The following is an 18,589-nucleotide window of genomic DNA, read 5'->3' as shown; positions in this document are numbered from 1 at the left end:
ACAATGTGACAGCCTGCGAAATTGTTAAGCTGATTTTAAGGTTTCTAATTCCGTAAGTCTCACTACCGTGGGTAGAGTTTCATTTGCATTTGTGATTTCTAATAAAAATCTTTTTGTACTGTACTGCTCCCGGGTATATATTTCTTTATTCCCTTAGATCTTCACTAGGCTTTCCCTAGATCTAAATCACCTCACTCGTTGCATGAACTTCCAAGGATCCGAATCTTCTCCTTTGCCCTATTCCCTGAAGCTGGTTACTGATGGGGCATTATGTGTGTTGGGCAGGGGTTGGGGGCAGGGTGAGTTGGTTGATAACGTCTCTGTTGCAGAACTGATAACAAACTTGGAGTCAATATGAACCATGCCAAAACTCTTTAGGCAGCACCAGGAAGATGGGATTGGTTCATAATTCCAAAAAGTTTCATGAAGTTTCTAGTTTCTTCCCTAAACCCCACATTCCTTTGCCAATATACATATAAACTGTTTCTCTGCCTGATCTGGTAAGGCAGACTGGGGAAAAGTTCCCTGCCTTATCATTTTGCTGCCCTTCTGATAATAAATATTTCTCTGCTTCAAACCTGGTGACTTAGAGATTGGCTTACTATGTATTGGGAATGCAAATACAGATTTGGGTGTTCAAGAACATAACCTCTGTATCTAAATTTTTTTAATTGTATAAATCTAAACTGAAATACATTCATTAAAAAGAATAGGTCTATATATCGCTTGGAGAAGGTTTTCTTCTCCCAAGAGATTCTCATGGTGATCCCGGGGATCTGGTTTCCATATTTAATATGTAATAATTATAGCTGTTTCATTTACTGAACAACAATTGAGTACCTATTAACTAGGAAGGCAGTTCACCTCTTTTGGAAGTTAGGTTGCCTGGATTCAAATGTCTGTTCTGTAATTTAGTAGCAATGTAACCATGGACAAACAAATGGATCTGTCTCTTTAAATCTCACTTTTATACCCATAAATTGGAGATAACATTGTAGGGTCAAGGACAATCTGCCTCAAGATTCACCAGTTTGGCAGGCAGATTATGTCAGAGTTGAAAACAATAAAGGCCTGAAAGACTCAGAGAGACACTTTGACATTCCTCTCTCTTAACTGCATACAAAGAATTCAGATGGAGGAACTGCTCCAGGAAGAGCTATCCCCAGACATAATTACATTGTAATGTGAGGCTGGCATGGTGGACGGGGGAGGAATGTGGCTAAATTCGTTAAAATTCCTTTCTAAATTGTATTATTTCTGTGTGTCCCAGGAAACATTTGTTTCCCAAATATTTACTCTTTTATATCCCTGTGAATGGCTTCCCTTTTCCTCTAAAGTCTCAGACCCCTACCCCATTCTCCTTAGTTCAAGATGACATATACACCTCACTCTCCCTGTATTTGGAATCTACATCTATAAATTTCCTGAAGGTGCGTAATTAAACTTTGGTTTTTGTCCTGTTAATCTGTCTCCTGTCAATGTGATTCCTAGACCAGCTTGATAATGAAGGGTAGAGGAAATTTTTTCCTTGCCAACAACAAAATATATATCAGGGTTTTCAGGATGAAATCATCTTCCAGGAATTAGTCCAGTAGTTGGTGCTTTAGTCAGTTTGGACTGTTGCAACAAAGATGTGTTAGACTGGGTGGTTTATACAGCAAACATGTATTTCTTGTGGTTCTGGAGCCTGGAAAGTCCAAGATCAAGGTGCTGGTAGATCCTGTGTCTAGTGAGAACGAACTTCCTGGTTGCAGATGGTTAACTTCTTGTTTTATTCTCAAATGACAGAGAACTCACAGAGAGAACAAGCTCTCTGAAATCTCCTCTTAGAAGGGCACTAATTCCATTTATAAACACTCCACTCTTATGATCCCATGTCCTACTACCATCAGATTAAGGGTTAGGAGTTCAGCATACATATTTGGGGGGTGGGGGAAAACAAATATGCAGTTCATAGCAGTTGACAAATAGTAAATGCTCTATTAACGTAAGTCTGTCTGGTTCTTATTTTCATTCTAGCTTATTACCATGTACCAGGCTTTATTCTGTGTTGGCAAAAGATGAAAATAGAATTCTTAGCCTCAAAGAAGCATCCAACTAGTGCATAAATCCACACTTTTGTCTTATGAAAATAAACCAGCAATCACAATATTGCTGTTTGATGAGTGGTGGTGTGGAGTGATGGATGTCTGCTAGTGTGTTATAGGGACACAATGGCATCATATGAATGACCTTTGAGCTATTGACAGAATAAGAATTACATCATAATCCACATTTAGCACCCACACTTCCCTGAGGATTTAATCCCTTCTTACACCATTGGTCATCAGTTCTGACATTTCTCACTTAGTATGGACCATCAGTGACTCCTTCCTTCTAGGAGCCATCCTAGTAGTGTGCCTGCAACCTCTCCCTGGTCCTTGCTAGGTGATGCATGCTGTACCTGAGGAGAGTGCTCCCAAAGAGACAGACTTCTCTCAGCCAATTGAATACTCCACTCCCCTCGATCTTATACCCTCAGAATCAAGTCCAGTGTATGCAAGGTCTCCCTGCTCTGGCTGCTAGCAGCTGACTAGGTTTTTCAACTCCACTAGTATGCAGTGTCTTTCCTCCCTATCAGGCCCAGTGTGTCCCTGGCTGGGTTATATTGTAAGTTAACTGAAGATTTCGCCTAATGGTCTGTATGGATTTATGCCTTCCAGTGGGGGAGTGACCTCTACATCGTTTGTGGAGTTGGAAGGAGTTCTTGGTCATCCTAGAATTCCGCTTAAATTATGAGTTACTGCTCTTCCACGAGGTGCCCTTCCTTTGTGCACTGCTATGGGAAGAAGTAGCTGAGGTTAGGCGTACAGCCCCTTGTCATCAGTTTGACTGGGCTTCTTTCTCTTAACCTCTCTTGATCTCAATTCACCTATAAAGCACAGATAGCACTGGTACCAAGTTCATAAGGCTGTTATGAGTGGTAAACAAGATTCTCACATGAAACATTTAACTAAATATCTGTTGTAACAAACAGCAAATGTCAGCTATAATTTTTCTAAGAAGAAAGTTTACATGCAAAATGTTTTTTTTCTTTTACCAGATACCTATTTAAGGGAATGTGACCATCAGAAAATTGAATATGTAATGTTAAATAGTATCATTTATCATCTTCGAGCAAGAGGGGAATTCCAGCCCTTTAAGAAGTAGGTCATGCTCCTAGTTCAGAACTGAAAGAGGAAAGAAAACCTCTCCATGATGATATTCTCCATAGAAATACTGCTTTGCTATAGTTTTTATTTTTTCTGTAATCTTTTCATTCCTTTATATTTCTCATTCCTTTATAAATATGCATAAATGAGGAAGGAAAGGGACATGGGGGAAGCATCATGATTAATATTTCCTGCCTATGATTAAAAATGCTGAGATATAAATAGTATAGGAAGAAGAGGAGAAACTCCATCTTAAGGCTAAGATCCCATTTTAAAAACGAGGTAGTTAGGAGGCAGGATTCCTAAAATGTTTTATGATAATCAGACAATAACTGACCCTGTATTAAAGCAGCACCAGCACTCCTAAATGGCATGTCCTCACTGCTTGAGGTTACCCACTATCTTGCAGAACAGGATCAAGAAATCCCTTGGGTTAAGCTTATCTTACAGAATATCTAGAGGACAGATTATGGATGGTGACATGCCTCTCACTGGAGACAGACATCATGAGACCACATGTGAAGCCTACACCTTCTGGGCCCCCCACCCCCACCCTTTGTCCCATTCTTGAAGGCCTTAAAAGAGAATCCTAAGCAGTTGAGCCCACCACCTCTCTGAGTGAGGTGCACTCCCCTTTCTTTCAGTGTGTACTTTTTCCCTTAGATAAAGACTTCTCACTGCTCACTTACTACATTTTGTCTCTGCGCTCTTCCAGTGGTAAGTGGCAATGTCACTTTGCTATTTCATTCAGTTGTATACACTTAAGCACAAGTTTTCACTCTCTCTATCCTACTTCAGTCAAGTAAGAAAGGGCAAATCTGATTTGGGTTTGCAAGTTCCCATCACCTGGGTGACCCAGACAGGACTGCAGCTGTACAATCATGCTTCTTAGTAGCCTGACCAAAAATCTTCCTTCTTTGCCTTTGGGAAGTTCTCAGAACATGAACTCACTCCATCCAGTGCTCTGTGGCTCCTCCAAATCCTGGGGTTATAGGGGCTTAGTTCCCATGCAGTGCAGATTTCAAGCAGGCACTGGATGCCAGGTGACCCTGGCTTCAGGAGTTGGCAAGGGATTTGCCCTATGCTGAGCAGGGGTTCAGTGAGTTTCCCTTTCCTCCCTCTGTTCTTCCTTGCCTTTTGCTGCCAGCAAAGCAGCTGCCACTCACTTCTACTCTCCCTTTAATGAATTCCTTCCTCACCTATACTCATTCAACTTGTTCAAGAATTCTTGTTCAGAGCCAAGAACCTCCCCCAGCCCTAATTCATATTGAGGTTTCACCTAGTACACAGGGAGAGGCCTCCCTAGATGCAGCTGCCTGGCAACGTAAATGTTGGGAGGATTTTAAAAACCAGAAGTTTGATATTGATTTGTCCTCTACCATGGAAGGTTTACTTTTCAACTTTTGGAAAAAGATTAGAATATGTTATAAAGCTGATAATTTATACTTAACATGATTTGCCTTTTTAAAGGCATTGATAATTAGAAAGGAGAAGAATAACATTTGATTTTGATAAAGATAATAAGTTCTCTATGAAGATTTAAAGAAAATGAACAATTAAATGAGGTTTTTAAGCATAAAAATTACTATCTCCTCTTTTAAGTGAAAAATTAAAATGTGTAATGACCGCTTGAGAACCTTTCTAATAAGGAATGATAACATGTTTCTGTCATTTTTCAAATTGACGTGTTTTTGACAGCCATACCTTGCTTTTTTGACTCTAAGTAAAAGCACAAAAGCCATTTATTATTAAAGGAAAACAAAACATACCTGCTACCGATCACTGTTATAGCTTCAAGTTTTCTTTAACTAATTTTGTAATTATAAAAAGTGTTTTAAGATTTATTACAACTCATTTAAGCAAATGTTGAGAATCATAGTTGCTAGTATTTTTTAATCAGAATTAAGCACAGTTGCTGGCCATTTTTCTTTTTCTTGTTTTGCTGTGGCATAACGAGATGACTTAGAAGTTGCTGGGGTCATTCACAGCTCAGTTTTATGAACTGATGGGCAAGACAGCTAAGTTTAATGGCCTGAGAGCAGAATGAGTTCCTAATGGATTTTTTTCCCCTAAAAAAAATCTTTCAATGTGGAAACAATAAATTTCACAGAAAAAAAAAGGTAAATAACAGTGTATATGATCTCATAGAAGAGAAAATGAGTAGTAAATTCTGAATACATATTTTAGGCATTGGGAAAGGGACTTTTCAACTGTATTGGCCTAGGTTCTTAAGAAAGTAGACCCTGAGTTTAAGATAAAAAGTTTAGATAACGCACCTTTATTTGGGTGGTGTAAGCCCAGACAATTGGTGATGGGGGAAAAGAAAAAAATAGACAAGGCTCAGAAAGATGAAATATGGTGTGATAAGTAGCTTTACAGAACTGACCCCTTCTCCATGGATTGTTGAGAGGGCAGGAGCACCCACCTGGAGGCGGGGGTGTTCACACAGACTGAGAGGCAGCACATCTGGGGCCAACAATGGGTGCAAGGGGCCCAGTCCAAGTGGAGGAGCAGCTGGTCAAAGTAGTTCACTGCCCCTTTATTAAACAAAGGCGAATGCCCTGATCAACAGAGCTTTTTGCTGTAGCCGATTATCAAACCAGCTATAATTCCCTGTAATACAGGATTTTCGTGATGCTTGGAACTCTGGAAAATTCCTGCAGTCTGTTAATTTTGATACGAATGCCCATACTACCTTCCATAAGAGATCCTTCCCCATGTTTAGTGCCGATGTACTGGCAGGAGTTAGTGGGCTCATACCAAAATGGTTTGGTATAGCTTTGGGTGAAGGAAAACTGTTTTCCATTCCTTTGGCAACAGGAGTGGCTGGCAAAGAAAGTGACACTTGCACAGCAGAATCCCTCTTTTCAGAGTCTAGAGTTTTCTTTCTGGTTAGTTCTTCTCTTTCCCGAGCTGCTAGTTCTTGTTTTAACTCTCTTACTTCATCCTTTAAGTTCTGCACAGAGACCAACGAAGATTCCATTTCATCAAGTTCGCTTTCTAAATATGCATTTCTTTCGATCGCCTCATCTAGCCTTTGTTCAGACTCTTCCAGTGAAACTACTGTTGCCCTTTGTGCGCGCTCCAGGTCATCCTTGGCTTGCTCCAGCTCTCTCACGTACTTCTGCAACTGCTCCTTAACCTCCCGAGTCTGACTTAAATCATCCTCTAATATTGTGACCTGCTTGGAGCTTTGTGCATGCTGATGTTCTAGCTTCTCCTTTAATGCCTCCACTTCGTATTTCAGTCTTTGGTTATCAGCTTGCAAGTCTCTCTTACTTTGTTCAGCCAGTTCTAACTCTGCCTCCAACTCTGCTTCTAATTCTCTGCTTCTTTCCTGGAATTCAAGTAGCTCATCCAGAGTTTCCTGGAATCTTTGTTTATACTTGAAGGAAAGTTCCTTCCAGAAAGCAGTTTCCTCCTCTAAACTAGAAAAATATGGTTTATCTTCAACGTCCATAGTCAAGAAAGTCTCCAGCCTGTCAAAAGGGCACGCTCAGCGCCTCTCGGCAGACGTCTCCGCTCCACTGCTCAGCAGCTCAGCCACTGCTCCGCTCCGCAGTTCCAAGCTCTGAGCTCCACTCCGCGCACTCAGCATCCAGCTCCTCCCCAGCGCGTCAGGGGTTGCCCGGGAGACATTCTGTGACACAATGGGCGTGGTCGGAGCATGCGCACTAGCATATGAGGGCAGCCAGCGCAGGGCTGTCGTGAGGAGGGCGTCGGCGGCGGCGGGGTCAGGCCCGCGGCCTTAACGTCAGGCTGACAGTGGCCTTGTGCACAGGCGTTTCCAAGCTCCGCAATGTGCAGTTTTGGCCATCGAAGGTTTCCCTGCACACTGTGCCACTCGGGAAAGAGGCGCCACCGTGGTTAAAAGTCGGCTTTCCAATTCCTTCAAGTGTCAGTGTTTCAGTGTTCTTTTTCACATAAGATGAATCTCTTTGGGTCTTATTATGTGGAACATGTTTTTATAGCTGGAGACACAATGATGATGAACATCAACTTCCTCACCCTCAAAGAGGGGAAAGGTCAGAACTAGATAAGACAATATAGTAGGTAAACTCAAATGTTGATGACTACTACAATGAAAACAATGTGGAAAGAGGAACTGGTAGGTGCTCTCTGAGAATGTAAACTTTGGATTGACAACTGAACAATGAGAAGGAGGCAGCCATGCAAAGATTCGAGACAGGAGCATTCCAAGCATACTGAACATCAAGTTCATGGCAGCTGATGAAACATATACTTGGCCCGTTTAATTGGCAGAAAAAAGGCCAGTGTGGTTAAGTATAGTGGGAAAAAAAAGAAAGTGGAGGGAGAAGCACCACAGAGAGGCAGGGTCCAGAAAATGCAGGACTTGGAGTCCACTGAATTCTGCTGGTGTTTATTCTTGTGGCTAAAGGGAGCCATTCAAAGGCTCAAGCAAAGCCATATTACCATCTCATTTACATTAGCTTCTGGATGGATGGTGGATTGTAGTGGAAAGAAACAAGGGGCAGAGAAACTGCTCAGGTAGTTGTTTCCTTACTGCAGGTGAGAGATAATGACAGGCTGGTTCAGACTAGCAGCACTGGAGGTGGAAGTAAGCAGTTAAACTGAAGGAATACATTTTAGAGGCAGAGCTGATGGAGCTGATGAAAAGAAGAGAATTAAGCATGGATTCCCGGTTTTGGATGGATTGACTAGATAGATCGCAATGCCATTTCCTAAACTGGGGAAAGTAGGGATTTAAATGGAAACAAATGTCCTCATGCAGAGGGAGATGTCTAGGAGTAATGTATATATTGCTGAGGGGAGATACTTTAGAAACAGTATACTCTCGGTCTAACTCGATCTGTATAGATACACTGACTATATATAGTGTGTGTATATATAAGTTTGAGCACATATAATGTAGTATGTACACTATATAGCATAGATTTTATATTATCAATGATATAGTAATATAATTCATATATACCTTATGTGCTGTCCTGAGGGCCAGCATATGCAGAAAACCTACTCTTTGGCAAGACCTTTATGTCTGGTTATCTAGCCTCTTCCAGAAAGAGGAAGAGTGTATCTACCCTTTACCATGGGTCAGTGTCCCACCACATCACTGAGCACATCATTGCTAGACAGGCTGAATATAGCTGATATGAATCCAGATGTCTTCTTGCCAGACACTTCCTTAAAGGACAATTAATCGTTTCAAAGGAAGTAAACAAAACCTGTCGAGCTCACATGCGCAGTGGGCAGGGCCTCATGGCTTCCCCGTAAGCCTCCAAGACACCAGGTTCTGTGTCAACTCTGTGGAGTTAAATCGGTCTTCATGAGCAGGTGATACCCAAGGTGAAGTGGATGGTGATTCTAGAAGCGGCCGATACTCGCATTTGTTTGAGATGCCCAGATTCAGGGATCATAGAGTAATGATAAATTTCTGAGGAAATATATCACGTGCTGCTGAGGGTGGATGTTTTGGGGGGCACTCTGGAAAGCCTGAGTCTGAACATCTGTTCCCCAACAGCCGCAGGAGCCTCAACATGCTGCTCAGAGATGAGAAACCCAGACTTAAACGTGGCTGGCACCAGTTTTTCATTCTGAGTCTCTATGTCTTCTTCATGTATCTCCTGCTTGCTTGTTCTGTTGTCTCTGTCCCCAACCCTTGGCCCAGTAACACATCAAACACACAGTGTTCTTGAGCTAGATATTATATGTATTTCTCATTAAGGATTCAAATAAAAATGTAAGTAAAAGCAATGGCCTCCTTTCTTCAGCCATGACTGCCCTCTTCCCAACACTCAGGTGTCCAAATTAGATGGCGGGAGGACTTTACCAATGTTCGTGGAGAAAAGAATATGTTTTTGTTTCTCCTCCCCTTTGGATCACAAAGCTTAGGTTCTCTACCATATAAACATTTGCAAGTCTGTAAGATACAAGTCGCAGTGTTCGTTCAGAGGTAAACAAAATAAGAAAGGAGTTTTGATTATTTATTTTAGGAGGACATTATTAGGAAAAGAGAATTAAAAGAAATGTAAAAAACCATCTCTGCTCGCCACTCTCAGTAGTAGTACCTATTTACTTGTTCCAAAAAGGAAGCTCCTGTTTTAGATGCTGAAGCCAGTGCAGCTTCCAGAGAACTGGATCTGAGGGGAGTCATCGCCCCTGTCCTCAGTCTCCCATGGAATGCGTCTGTGCTACTCTATGCGAGGCTTCTGCTGGAGGAGTCACCTTAAGAAGTAATATTAGCCTTCCTTGTCAAGATTATTTCACATGCCTTTATCACTTCAGATATTAAGCTATTACTTTATGTGGTAGAGACTTGCTTTTATCTTTTGAAAAATTCAAGTCCTGATGTCAGTGTTATAAACAAATGCTTCTGTGCTGAGTTATATACTTTGAGTTGATATCTTTATACAGTGAGCCCAGGTGTCATATGCCACTGGCTTTACTATTGAAAGATGAGTAGGGAAACTTTTAAACCATGGTATTTGCACATTAAAGTCTAAATTGCTCACTTGGAGGTGTTTATTGCTGGCATGCAAGGTGTGCTTTTATTTTTACTGCATATCTTTGAGAGGGAATTTATATGATTAACAACAGCATGCCACACATTTAATACATTTAAATATTGAATCAAAATTTAAGGAGATCATGGGACTAAAGTTTGAGGTAACTGAGCGGTCTTCTAGGACTTTCATTAATTAGTTCTGTGATCTTGAGCATGTGACTACCTTTCCTCGCATCCACTTTTTCTTTCTGTTAATAAATAAAGGATGTTTTTACGGTCATTTATTTATACTTAACTTCCAAAATGCCCTAAATTTTAAGATAGCTAAATGTGTATATATGTAATAGTTAAAAATGAATAGTAAATATTTAATAAATGTACAAAAATGCCACCTAGATTTGTCACCTTGCTAGTGTACTATGTATATAATAGTTGGGTTATAGAGGGTTCATCTATATTTTTTTTATTTCAAATAATACACTTTATGAATACAGAAGTTTTTCAGAAACTTTTTCCTTAAAAGCTTTTCAGAAAAAGTTATTTTGGTTTCTTTCAATGTTATTCTATATGTCCTTCTACTCTTCAACAGTAAACAAAGAAAATTCTTTTCTTTGCAACTAAAATTAGTCAATGATTAACATAAATATATTTAAAGTCATTCTTCTTGTCAAAATCAAAGATATGCAAAGAACTAGAAATAATGATTGAAAGTGTGAATTGGCAATTGACTATGTGCATTTTCAGTGTCTCAATACTTTTTTTAAGGCTGTGAAATAACCCTAGATTTCAATAAAAGGATCTTGAAATGCACTATTATGCAAGCCCCATGAGATCAGGATCTCTTTTCTTCATTGTTATCCCCTCAGAATCTACAGCACTGCCTGCATATTTTAGCTGTTTTATAAATATGAGATTAGACAAAATTTTTTATTGAGTTTTCTGCCATAGACCATTATAATCTAGTATGTCCTTCCCCATTGAAAGAGAATACTTGCCATCCCCGAATGAAGCATATTTATAAATTTTGCTTTCATACTGTTTGTATTTTTCACTATCTGCTTTGATTTGTCTGATACCCCAATAGAAACAGATTTGAATCCCAGTTTTGCTACTTGTAGTCCAAGTTAGCCTAGTCCATGTCTAATTTAGTGTTATCAATACTATTTCGAATACTCTGAATTTATTGAAATCTTTGAACTAAACTGGACTTCCTTTGTAGATTTCCTTAAACAAGCGTATAATTTGCAGTCAGAGAAGAAAGCAAAAGTTACTTTTACACAGTATAGTTAAAATTTCAGGTATGGTTCAACATTTTATACAAAGGCTTAAACATCAAAAGGAAAACATAATTTGGTTTTTTAAATGTTTCACTTTAAACTTCAGGAAGATAAAAATCTAACTTAGCTTCTTTTCTTGAAATATTGTGAAGATCACTACAATTATAAGATACAGTAGAGATTTTTGTTGGGAGTCTGCTAAAATATCCTCTGAGTAATATGACCAAAACATTGTACATTTTGATTTTAGGAAAACACTTCCATGTTGTCCAAATATTACATGGAATTTATACAAATAGCCTTTGAGAAAGTGTATTAAATAATGATCACCTAATTCTCTATTCTAGGATAGGTTCATAAAGATTATTCTTTTTGTTTTACTTATCGGAAAATAATGCAAAAGTGAGACATAGCAGTGAATTTTTGGCAAATAAGTATTGGAATTTGTACATTATTTAATATACTTAGATAAGCCTTCAGCCTTATACCTATTAATTTCTGATAGTTAATTTAAAAAAATTCTGATGAAACTAATGTAAACCTTGGCATAAAGATGTGCTGAAGGAAGATATGGTCCTTGCCCTCCTGGAGCTTAATGTTCATTAGCAGGAGAGAGAAAGGCAGTCAATTAGATCAGTAAACAGGTGGGAGATGGGATTACCAGTTGTAATAGGTGCATATTACTTGGCCTTGATTTTGATGGGGAACAAAGAGGGGGTATTCTGAAACTTCTATCTCCGTATAATTAAAACGATCAAATAAGTAAACCAGCAACACTTGGTTTTGACAGATACTAAAGCATAAAATAAAGAGGAAATTAATTATTGGCTTCTAAGCATCAAAATGACCAGTAATAAATATTATAAATGATGTTAATAACTAGCCATATTGATAAAGTCTGATTGAAATGTGTTAAGCATGAACTATTCATCAAATTCAAGTGAGATATAGTCAAAATTGGGGCATAGCAAAATAATCAGGACAAAGATGTATTTGGTGTTTCTTAAATATGATTTTAGTTTTGCATGGTTTCTTTAGGATGGAAATAATTATATCCAATAAGCACAGCTGGTAATTTTGATTCCATCATAGACGTTTTTTTCTAGATTAACAGCCTGCTTGTGCTAATATCATAGAATTTTAGACAGTGAATCACTTTATTATGTTAAACATGCTTTGTTAGTAACAGAGGTAATATGGAGTTGTGAAGTATACTTTTCCTCATTGTGTCATGAGTTACACAGTTGAATAATTGGGCTAACTTATTAGCTTTGTGGCCCTACAGTAACAAAAGTGATCTATAGTAGGATGATTGTTTTAGGAAACATAAAAAGAAGCAGATAAATACATGCAGAGTATTTGCCTTAGAACAGCGTTCATCTTTTGATGAAAAGAACTGTTTAAAGTGGACAACATTGAATTGCACCAGACTAAAATGTTTCAAAGGAAGCAGTTATGTACTGAAAACCAAGTACACTGAAGATCTGCCAGAGACATTAGATGAAACCTCAGTTAATATAATGTTACCTCCGGCTTATTTGTCTGAGATTACTAGTAACCAGTATCCTGATTTGGAACCAAATTGTCCCTGTTGCTGTGCCAGTCTGATAGACAGTCTTCCACTGTCTGTAGTGCAACAGACTGTTACATGTGAATTATGGATTTCACAGTCATATGGTTCCTTATGTAACCTAACTTCAAAGCTTGATTTATGTTGATGTAGTTGATGTAGTTGTTGATTCTTGATATTAAATTTTACAACTATTTAAGTAAATTAAGACATATTCACTTGTTTATAAAGCTATAATGAATGAGAGAGAAATTATTATTGTTATTATTATATTCCAATTAAAATATGGGCAACAATGAAGATTTTCCTACAGGGAGGTAATACATTGACCAGCCAGTACTGTATTTTCATTTCTCATTAACAGTAATTAAACTGGCATTCAGGTTTATAAATTATAAGATTATAAATTCTTATGAATTTAGGTAGCATGAACTCTTGTTCTTCTCCACTCACCTATACTTTCCTCAGGGCACACTAACAAATATCAAGAGTCTGGACCTATAAGTTTTGGTCCATACCAAACTGTGTGTGCTGCATATCAAATTAATATGACCTTGATTTGTCTTTGTTGAGCAAGCTGCCCCTCTTCCTGGAGAGACCCATTAGAACTCCCTCTGAAATATTTCTATTTCTTAAACACAATCTGACCCAGCCCTTATTTCTTGATGAAATTAATGTGTCATCACTTCTCCATGCCAACAAAAGAAGGGTTAAAGATGCCAACGGGAAAGCTTATGTGAGGGCAATGATACCATGTATGCCTCAACCCTTTTCTGTGGTAACATTAACTCTTAGTAACTTATTCTTCATAAGCATATCAAAGTTCACCATTACCCAGTGATTCTTCTCTTCAAGTTCCATATTTTCAAATCTTTATATCTGTATGCTTCCCCTTAACATAAAAACACAAAATTCTCACTCAAATCCTTTGGCAGTGAGTACTTCAGAGTGATTATCAGATGCAGCCACAGTCATAAATATTATTCCCACTCATCCCCCAATTCTTTGGTGCAGTACCATTTCCAAACGTTTTGTTTTACTAGTGAATTTAAAAATAGCTAACTGCTATGTAGGGTTTAACTGCTGCTAATACTTCCATTGAATTTTGACAACTACACTTCCTCGATTTCACCTTCTGATGGTATACATGACAATTTCAAAATCCTCCCATCTAAATTCTCAAAAATTAGTCTAGAATCTGAGGATTCTTTTTAAAGCTCAGGGCTACCTCATTTCCTAATTAAATTAATTGGCACATATTGACTCAACACATATTCTGTTATTCTTATTATTATTATTTTGAGTTTGGGGAGAAATAAAAAGTGCTTCTCATGTCTGTGCTCCTACTAAAGTTTGGTTGAACAAAAATATCCTTCAAATATGTTCAGACTCAAAGATGGATCTGATTTCAGCTCAGAGATGTGGAAAGCTGGAAAGGCTATTACTCTCTTGCATAAAAACTGTAAATGAATGATTTTCTCAAACCCTACATGAAGCTGAAGTCAGAGGGCAATCACCTAACAGAGATCTGGGGAGAGACAGCACCAAGGGGAAGAAACATGATCCAAGCACTTGATTACCTGAGACAGACACTACTGCTTCCATATAAAGTGGTAAGAAGAATTCAGAAAGACAGTTTTAATAAATCTCTAAATACCAAATGTGGGGTTCAGTGATAATGAGAAACTTTTGAGGGCTACAAACACAGGTGGATTTGCACTCTCTTATGTAGTTTCCCCCATGCATCTCCAAGCACTCACAGAAAGGAATGGGGAAAGATCACAAAGAATTGCAAGTAACCTCTTCCATGGTATTTTAGGCTTTGCTGGCCACAAGGTTTCTGTCATGACTATTTAACTCTTCTATTGTATCAAGAAAACAGTCCCAGACTACACATAAATATATGGAATGTGTTCCAATCAAAGTTTATTTATAGACACTTACATTTGAACTTCAAGAAATTTCATATTTCACAAAATACTCTTTTTAATTTTATTTTTGGCTACTTAAAAATATAAAATCATTCTTAGTTCTCAGGCTATACAAAAAGAGGCCATGGCTCGGAATTGGCCCATGGGCTGTAGTTTGATAAAGTTTCTCTGACAACTGAAGCATTTAGGTTCTAAAAAAATAATGAGAGCTGTATTAGTTTTCTCCTGTTGCTTTATAAAATAACCACAAATTGAATGGATTTTGGCAAAGCAAACTTATCATCTTATAGTTCCACAGATTACTAGTCCAGGCACAGTATCACTCACCTAGTTCTCTGGGCTTCATTGGGTGAAATCACTGTGTCAGCAGAACTCCATTTCCTTCTGGAGGCTCTGGGGAGAATTTGTTTCCAGACTTAATTTTCAAGTTGCCAGAATTCAGTACCATGTGGCTGGAGGACTGAAGTTCTTGTTTCCTATCTGGCTACTAGTTGGGAGCCTCCCCAGTTGATAGAGGCTGCCCACATTCTCTGACTCATGGCACCCTTCAAAGCTAGTAACAGCAGATAATATCCCTCTCTCTGCCCCTTCTCCTCTGTCTATCTCTCTGAAGCATCTCTTCTCTCATACAGCGGTGCTGCAATTTATTCTGGCACTTTTAAGGACCCATGTAATTTAATAATTGGGTCCCCTTATACAATCCAGGAAAATCTCCCTTATTAAAGCTGGATGATTGCCAACGTTAATTCCATTACTATAATCTCTTTTGCCATGTAAGTGAACATATTCACAAATGTAACACCAGATATGAATGAAGAGAATTGCGTGGGGAAGGGCAAACTCTGCAAGGTCCGTGCCACCATGTGCTATTCTGACCCAAACTCTCTGGTCTTCCACCCTTGTCAAATTGTTAAGAGACCCAATCACTTCATCTTTTCCTTTTCATTTCTGTACCATCTCTCTGCCTGAACTGAAGAGAAGTAAACATATACATATAAACCAAACAAATTCAATTAACCCTGGTATTAAAGCTAAACAACAATGTATTCATTCTTCATTTATTCAAGGATTATTTCATAGTCCTTGCTAGATATTAGGCTACTTTCAGAGCAGTCCCACACACCATCAGCATGAATTTCATAAATCAGAAAATAAGCAAATGTCTGTGAATTGTTATTGTAAGACATAATTCAGTGAATACATTTTTTTTTAAATAATTATTTTTTATTGAAGGGTAGTTGACGCACAGTATTACATTACATTAGTTTCAAGTGTACAACACAGTGATAAAACATTTATGTACATAATTCTAGGTTCCAGCTATCACCCTACCAAGCTGTTACAATAACTTGACTATATTCCTTATGCTATACATTACATCCCGGTTACTTATTTATTTTACCATTGGAAGTCTGTCCTTTTTTTTTTTTTTTTTTTTTTTTTGTGAGGGCATCTCTCATATTTATTGATCAAATGGTTGTTAACGACAATAAAATTCTGTATAAGGGAGTCAATGCTCAATGCACAATCATTAATCCACCCCAAGCCTAATTTTCATCAGTCTCCAATCTTCTGAGGCATAACAAACAAGTTCTTACATGTAGAACAAATTCTTACATAATGAATAAGTTACATAGTGAACAGTACAAAGGCAGTCATCACAGAAACTTTCGGTTTTGCTCATGCATTATGAACTATAAACAGTCAGTTCCAATATGAATACTCATTTGGTTTTTATACTTGATTTATATGTGGATACCACATTTCTCTCTTTATTATTATTCTTTTTAATAAAATGCTGAAGTGGTAGGTAGATACAAGATAAAGGTAGAAAACATAGTTTAGTGTTGTAAGAGAGCAAATGTAGATGATCAGGTGTGTGCCTGTAGACTATGTGTTAATCCAAGCTAGACAAGGGCAATAAAACATCCACGTATGCAGAAGATTTCTCTCAGAACAGGGGGGGTGAGGTTCTAAGCCTCACCTCTGTTGATCCCCAATTTCTCAACTGATGGCCCCCCTGCAACTGTGCCTCTCTTAGGTTGTTCCTCCCTTGAGGAATCTTACCCGTCTCTGGCTAACCAGTCATCTTCCAGGGCCATACAGGGAAATGTAAAGTTGGTAAGTGAGAGAGAAGCCTTATTGTTTGAAAAGGTTAGCTTTTTACTTCTTTTCATATTTATGCCCTGTGGCTTCTATGCCCAGCATTTGTCTTGAGGTATCTTTACCACTTGGAAGAATTATGATACTCGGTAAATTTGATATGAGGCACGAATTCTATTTAAGGGTTGTAATTAGGAAGGAAGAAGAAAAGCTATAGAAGTAGCAGGCGGAAGAAAACATGGGAAGATTGATTATTTCTTTGACATATCTTCTTGTAGAGTAACTTCAGCATGTATAGGTTTTAAACTACTAATTAAATTGCACATACACATTAACATAATAGGAGTACAGTTATGTAACCAAAGCATACCTGTAATAACCAGCCATCTCCAGTGAAACCAAGAAAACCAGTTAGGCACCTTAGGCATTTGTGAAAACTTATCTATGATATGGTGGATATTGTCCTACTGAACTTGAACAGTCTGAGATAAATCAGACAAATAAAAACAACCCATTCCTGGGGAATGTTCACATCCCTTATGTTCTTTTAACAGTAAATAGTCTGTAGTTGTAAGATTTTGGAGCGCTACAATTTGCACTTCTCCTAATTCTTGGTTGAGTTCCAACAGTATAGATCCAGTCAAATTTGTTGTTTTACTGTATGCACAGGCCAGCTTAGATATCTCCTTCCTCATTCCCATGGCAAGTCCAGGAGCTGGTGGGATGAGTGCATCTACAGCTGTAGCAGTGCGTGGATCTTTGTTGGGGTTTTTTGATGATCATCTTCTAGCATGAGTCTTCCAGAGAGTGCTGATGTTGGAAGTTCTCTTTCATATCGTATCTGAGTTCATTTTCGGAGTAGCCCAATTAGGCTTTGATCTTCTGTATAGACGCAAACAGACCCTTTGCCTACACTTTTATATGCCCTTTATACCCTTGTGTAGAACTCATTGGATGTTACCACACAGGATCAGTGAATACTTTTTAAAAATATTAAAAATATCACTTTAAACACCATCTGAAAGGTCCACAAGAATCATTATAGCTGCCCTCTTGTTTTTAATTCTCTTGCTTTTTCTTAATTTTAATGGTGAGAATTTATTAACGCCTCTTATTTGGGTTTCCTAAGTGAGCTGGGATCATTTTTAGACCTGAATATGATCCTGAAGAGCTGAAGTCTTCATGGATCATATAAATTTGAGCCAACAAATGCAAATTAACTCTTAACTTTGTTCTCTCCAGTTATTCCATATAGTCAGAAAAATTAGTTTTTAAGCTGGTTTGCATACCAAAATAACTAGACTAGCTCTGGGTGCATTGTAGGTACCAACTATATAAATGTTGGTTGATTACAGAAGACATGTCATAGAGAATGGTCACAGAATAGAACACAAAAAAGTTTGTGGAAGTTCTAGGTTCTAGTTTTGGGATTCTCCTGTGGACTTGGACAAGTGTCATAGTCTCTGGACCTCAGTGTTCTGATGCAAAAGATGAAGGGCTTTAGACCAGATCAACAACTCATATTTTTAAAAAAATCTTCCCAATGATAGACTTTTAAGGTGAATAAAGTACAGGTTCACAATCAAAGAACTTCTACTTGATAAAGAATATCTAGAAAGACACGCAATAAACATCATAGTTAATGGTGAGAAACTCAAAACTTTCTATTAATATCAGGAATGAGGCGAGGATGTCTCCTCTCACCACTACATTTCAACAATATACCACTACACCACTACACTACACAACAAACTGTAAGTTTTAGCTAGTGCAGTAGGACAAAGAAAGGAAATAAAAGACTACATGGATATGAAAGGAAGACATAAAACTCTTTTTGTTTGCAGATGACATGGTCATCTATTCAGAAATCTGAAATAATCAATAAAGAAAACCTCCTTGAACTAACAATCAATTATATCAAGGTTACAGGCTGTGAGGCTAATATACAAAAATCAATCACTTCCCTGTATAACAGTAATGAACAGGTAGAGTTAGAAATTAAAGACACAATAGCATCCAAAAAATGAAAT

At 38.1% G+C, this 18,589-nt stretch overlaps 2 protein-coding genes across 11 annotated transcripts in view; one reads left to right on the top strand and one right to left on the bottom strand.

The window, feature by feature from the left end:
• LOC130684897 (uncharacterized) overlaps window positions 1–18,589 on the top strand; it is a 305,329-nt gene that overhangs the window by 282,763 nt on the left and 3,977 nt on the right. The gene's annotated exons all lie outside the window — the stretch shown is intronic.
• On the bottom strand, window positions 4,935–6,796 carry LOC130684895 (nuclear distribution protein nudE-like 1). The gene has a single exon (XM_057507483.1). The coding sequence runs from the start codon at window positions 6,649–6,651 to the stop codon at window positions 5,734–5,736; it is 918 nt and encodes a 305-aa protein (XP_057363466.1). The 5' UTR covers window positions 6,652–6,796; the 3' UTR covers window positions 4,935–5,733.

This window comes from Manis pentadactyla, chromosome 9 (assembly GCF_030020395.1).
Source record: "Manis pentadactyla isolate mManPen7 chromosome 9, mManPen7.hap1, whole genome shotgun sequence".
NCBI lineage: Eukaryota > Metazoa > Chordata > Mammalia > Pholidota > Manidae > Manis > Manis pentadactyla.
The sequence above is the reverse complement of the archived record's forward strand: the minus strand, read 5'-3'. Positions and strand labels throughout refer to the sequence as shown.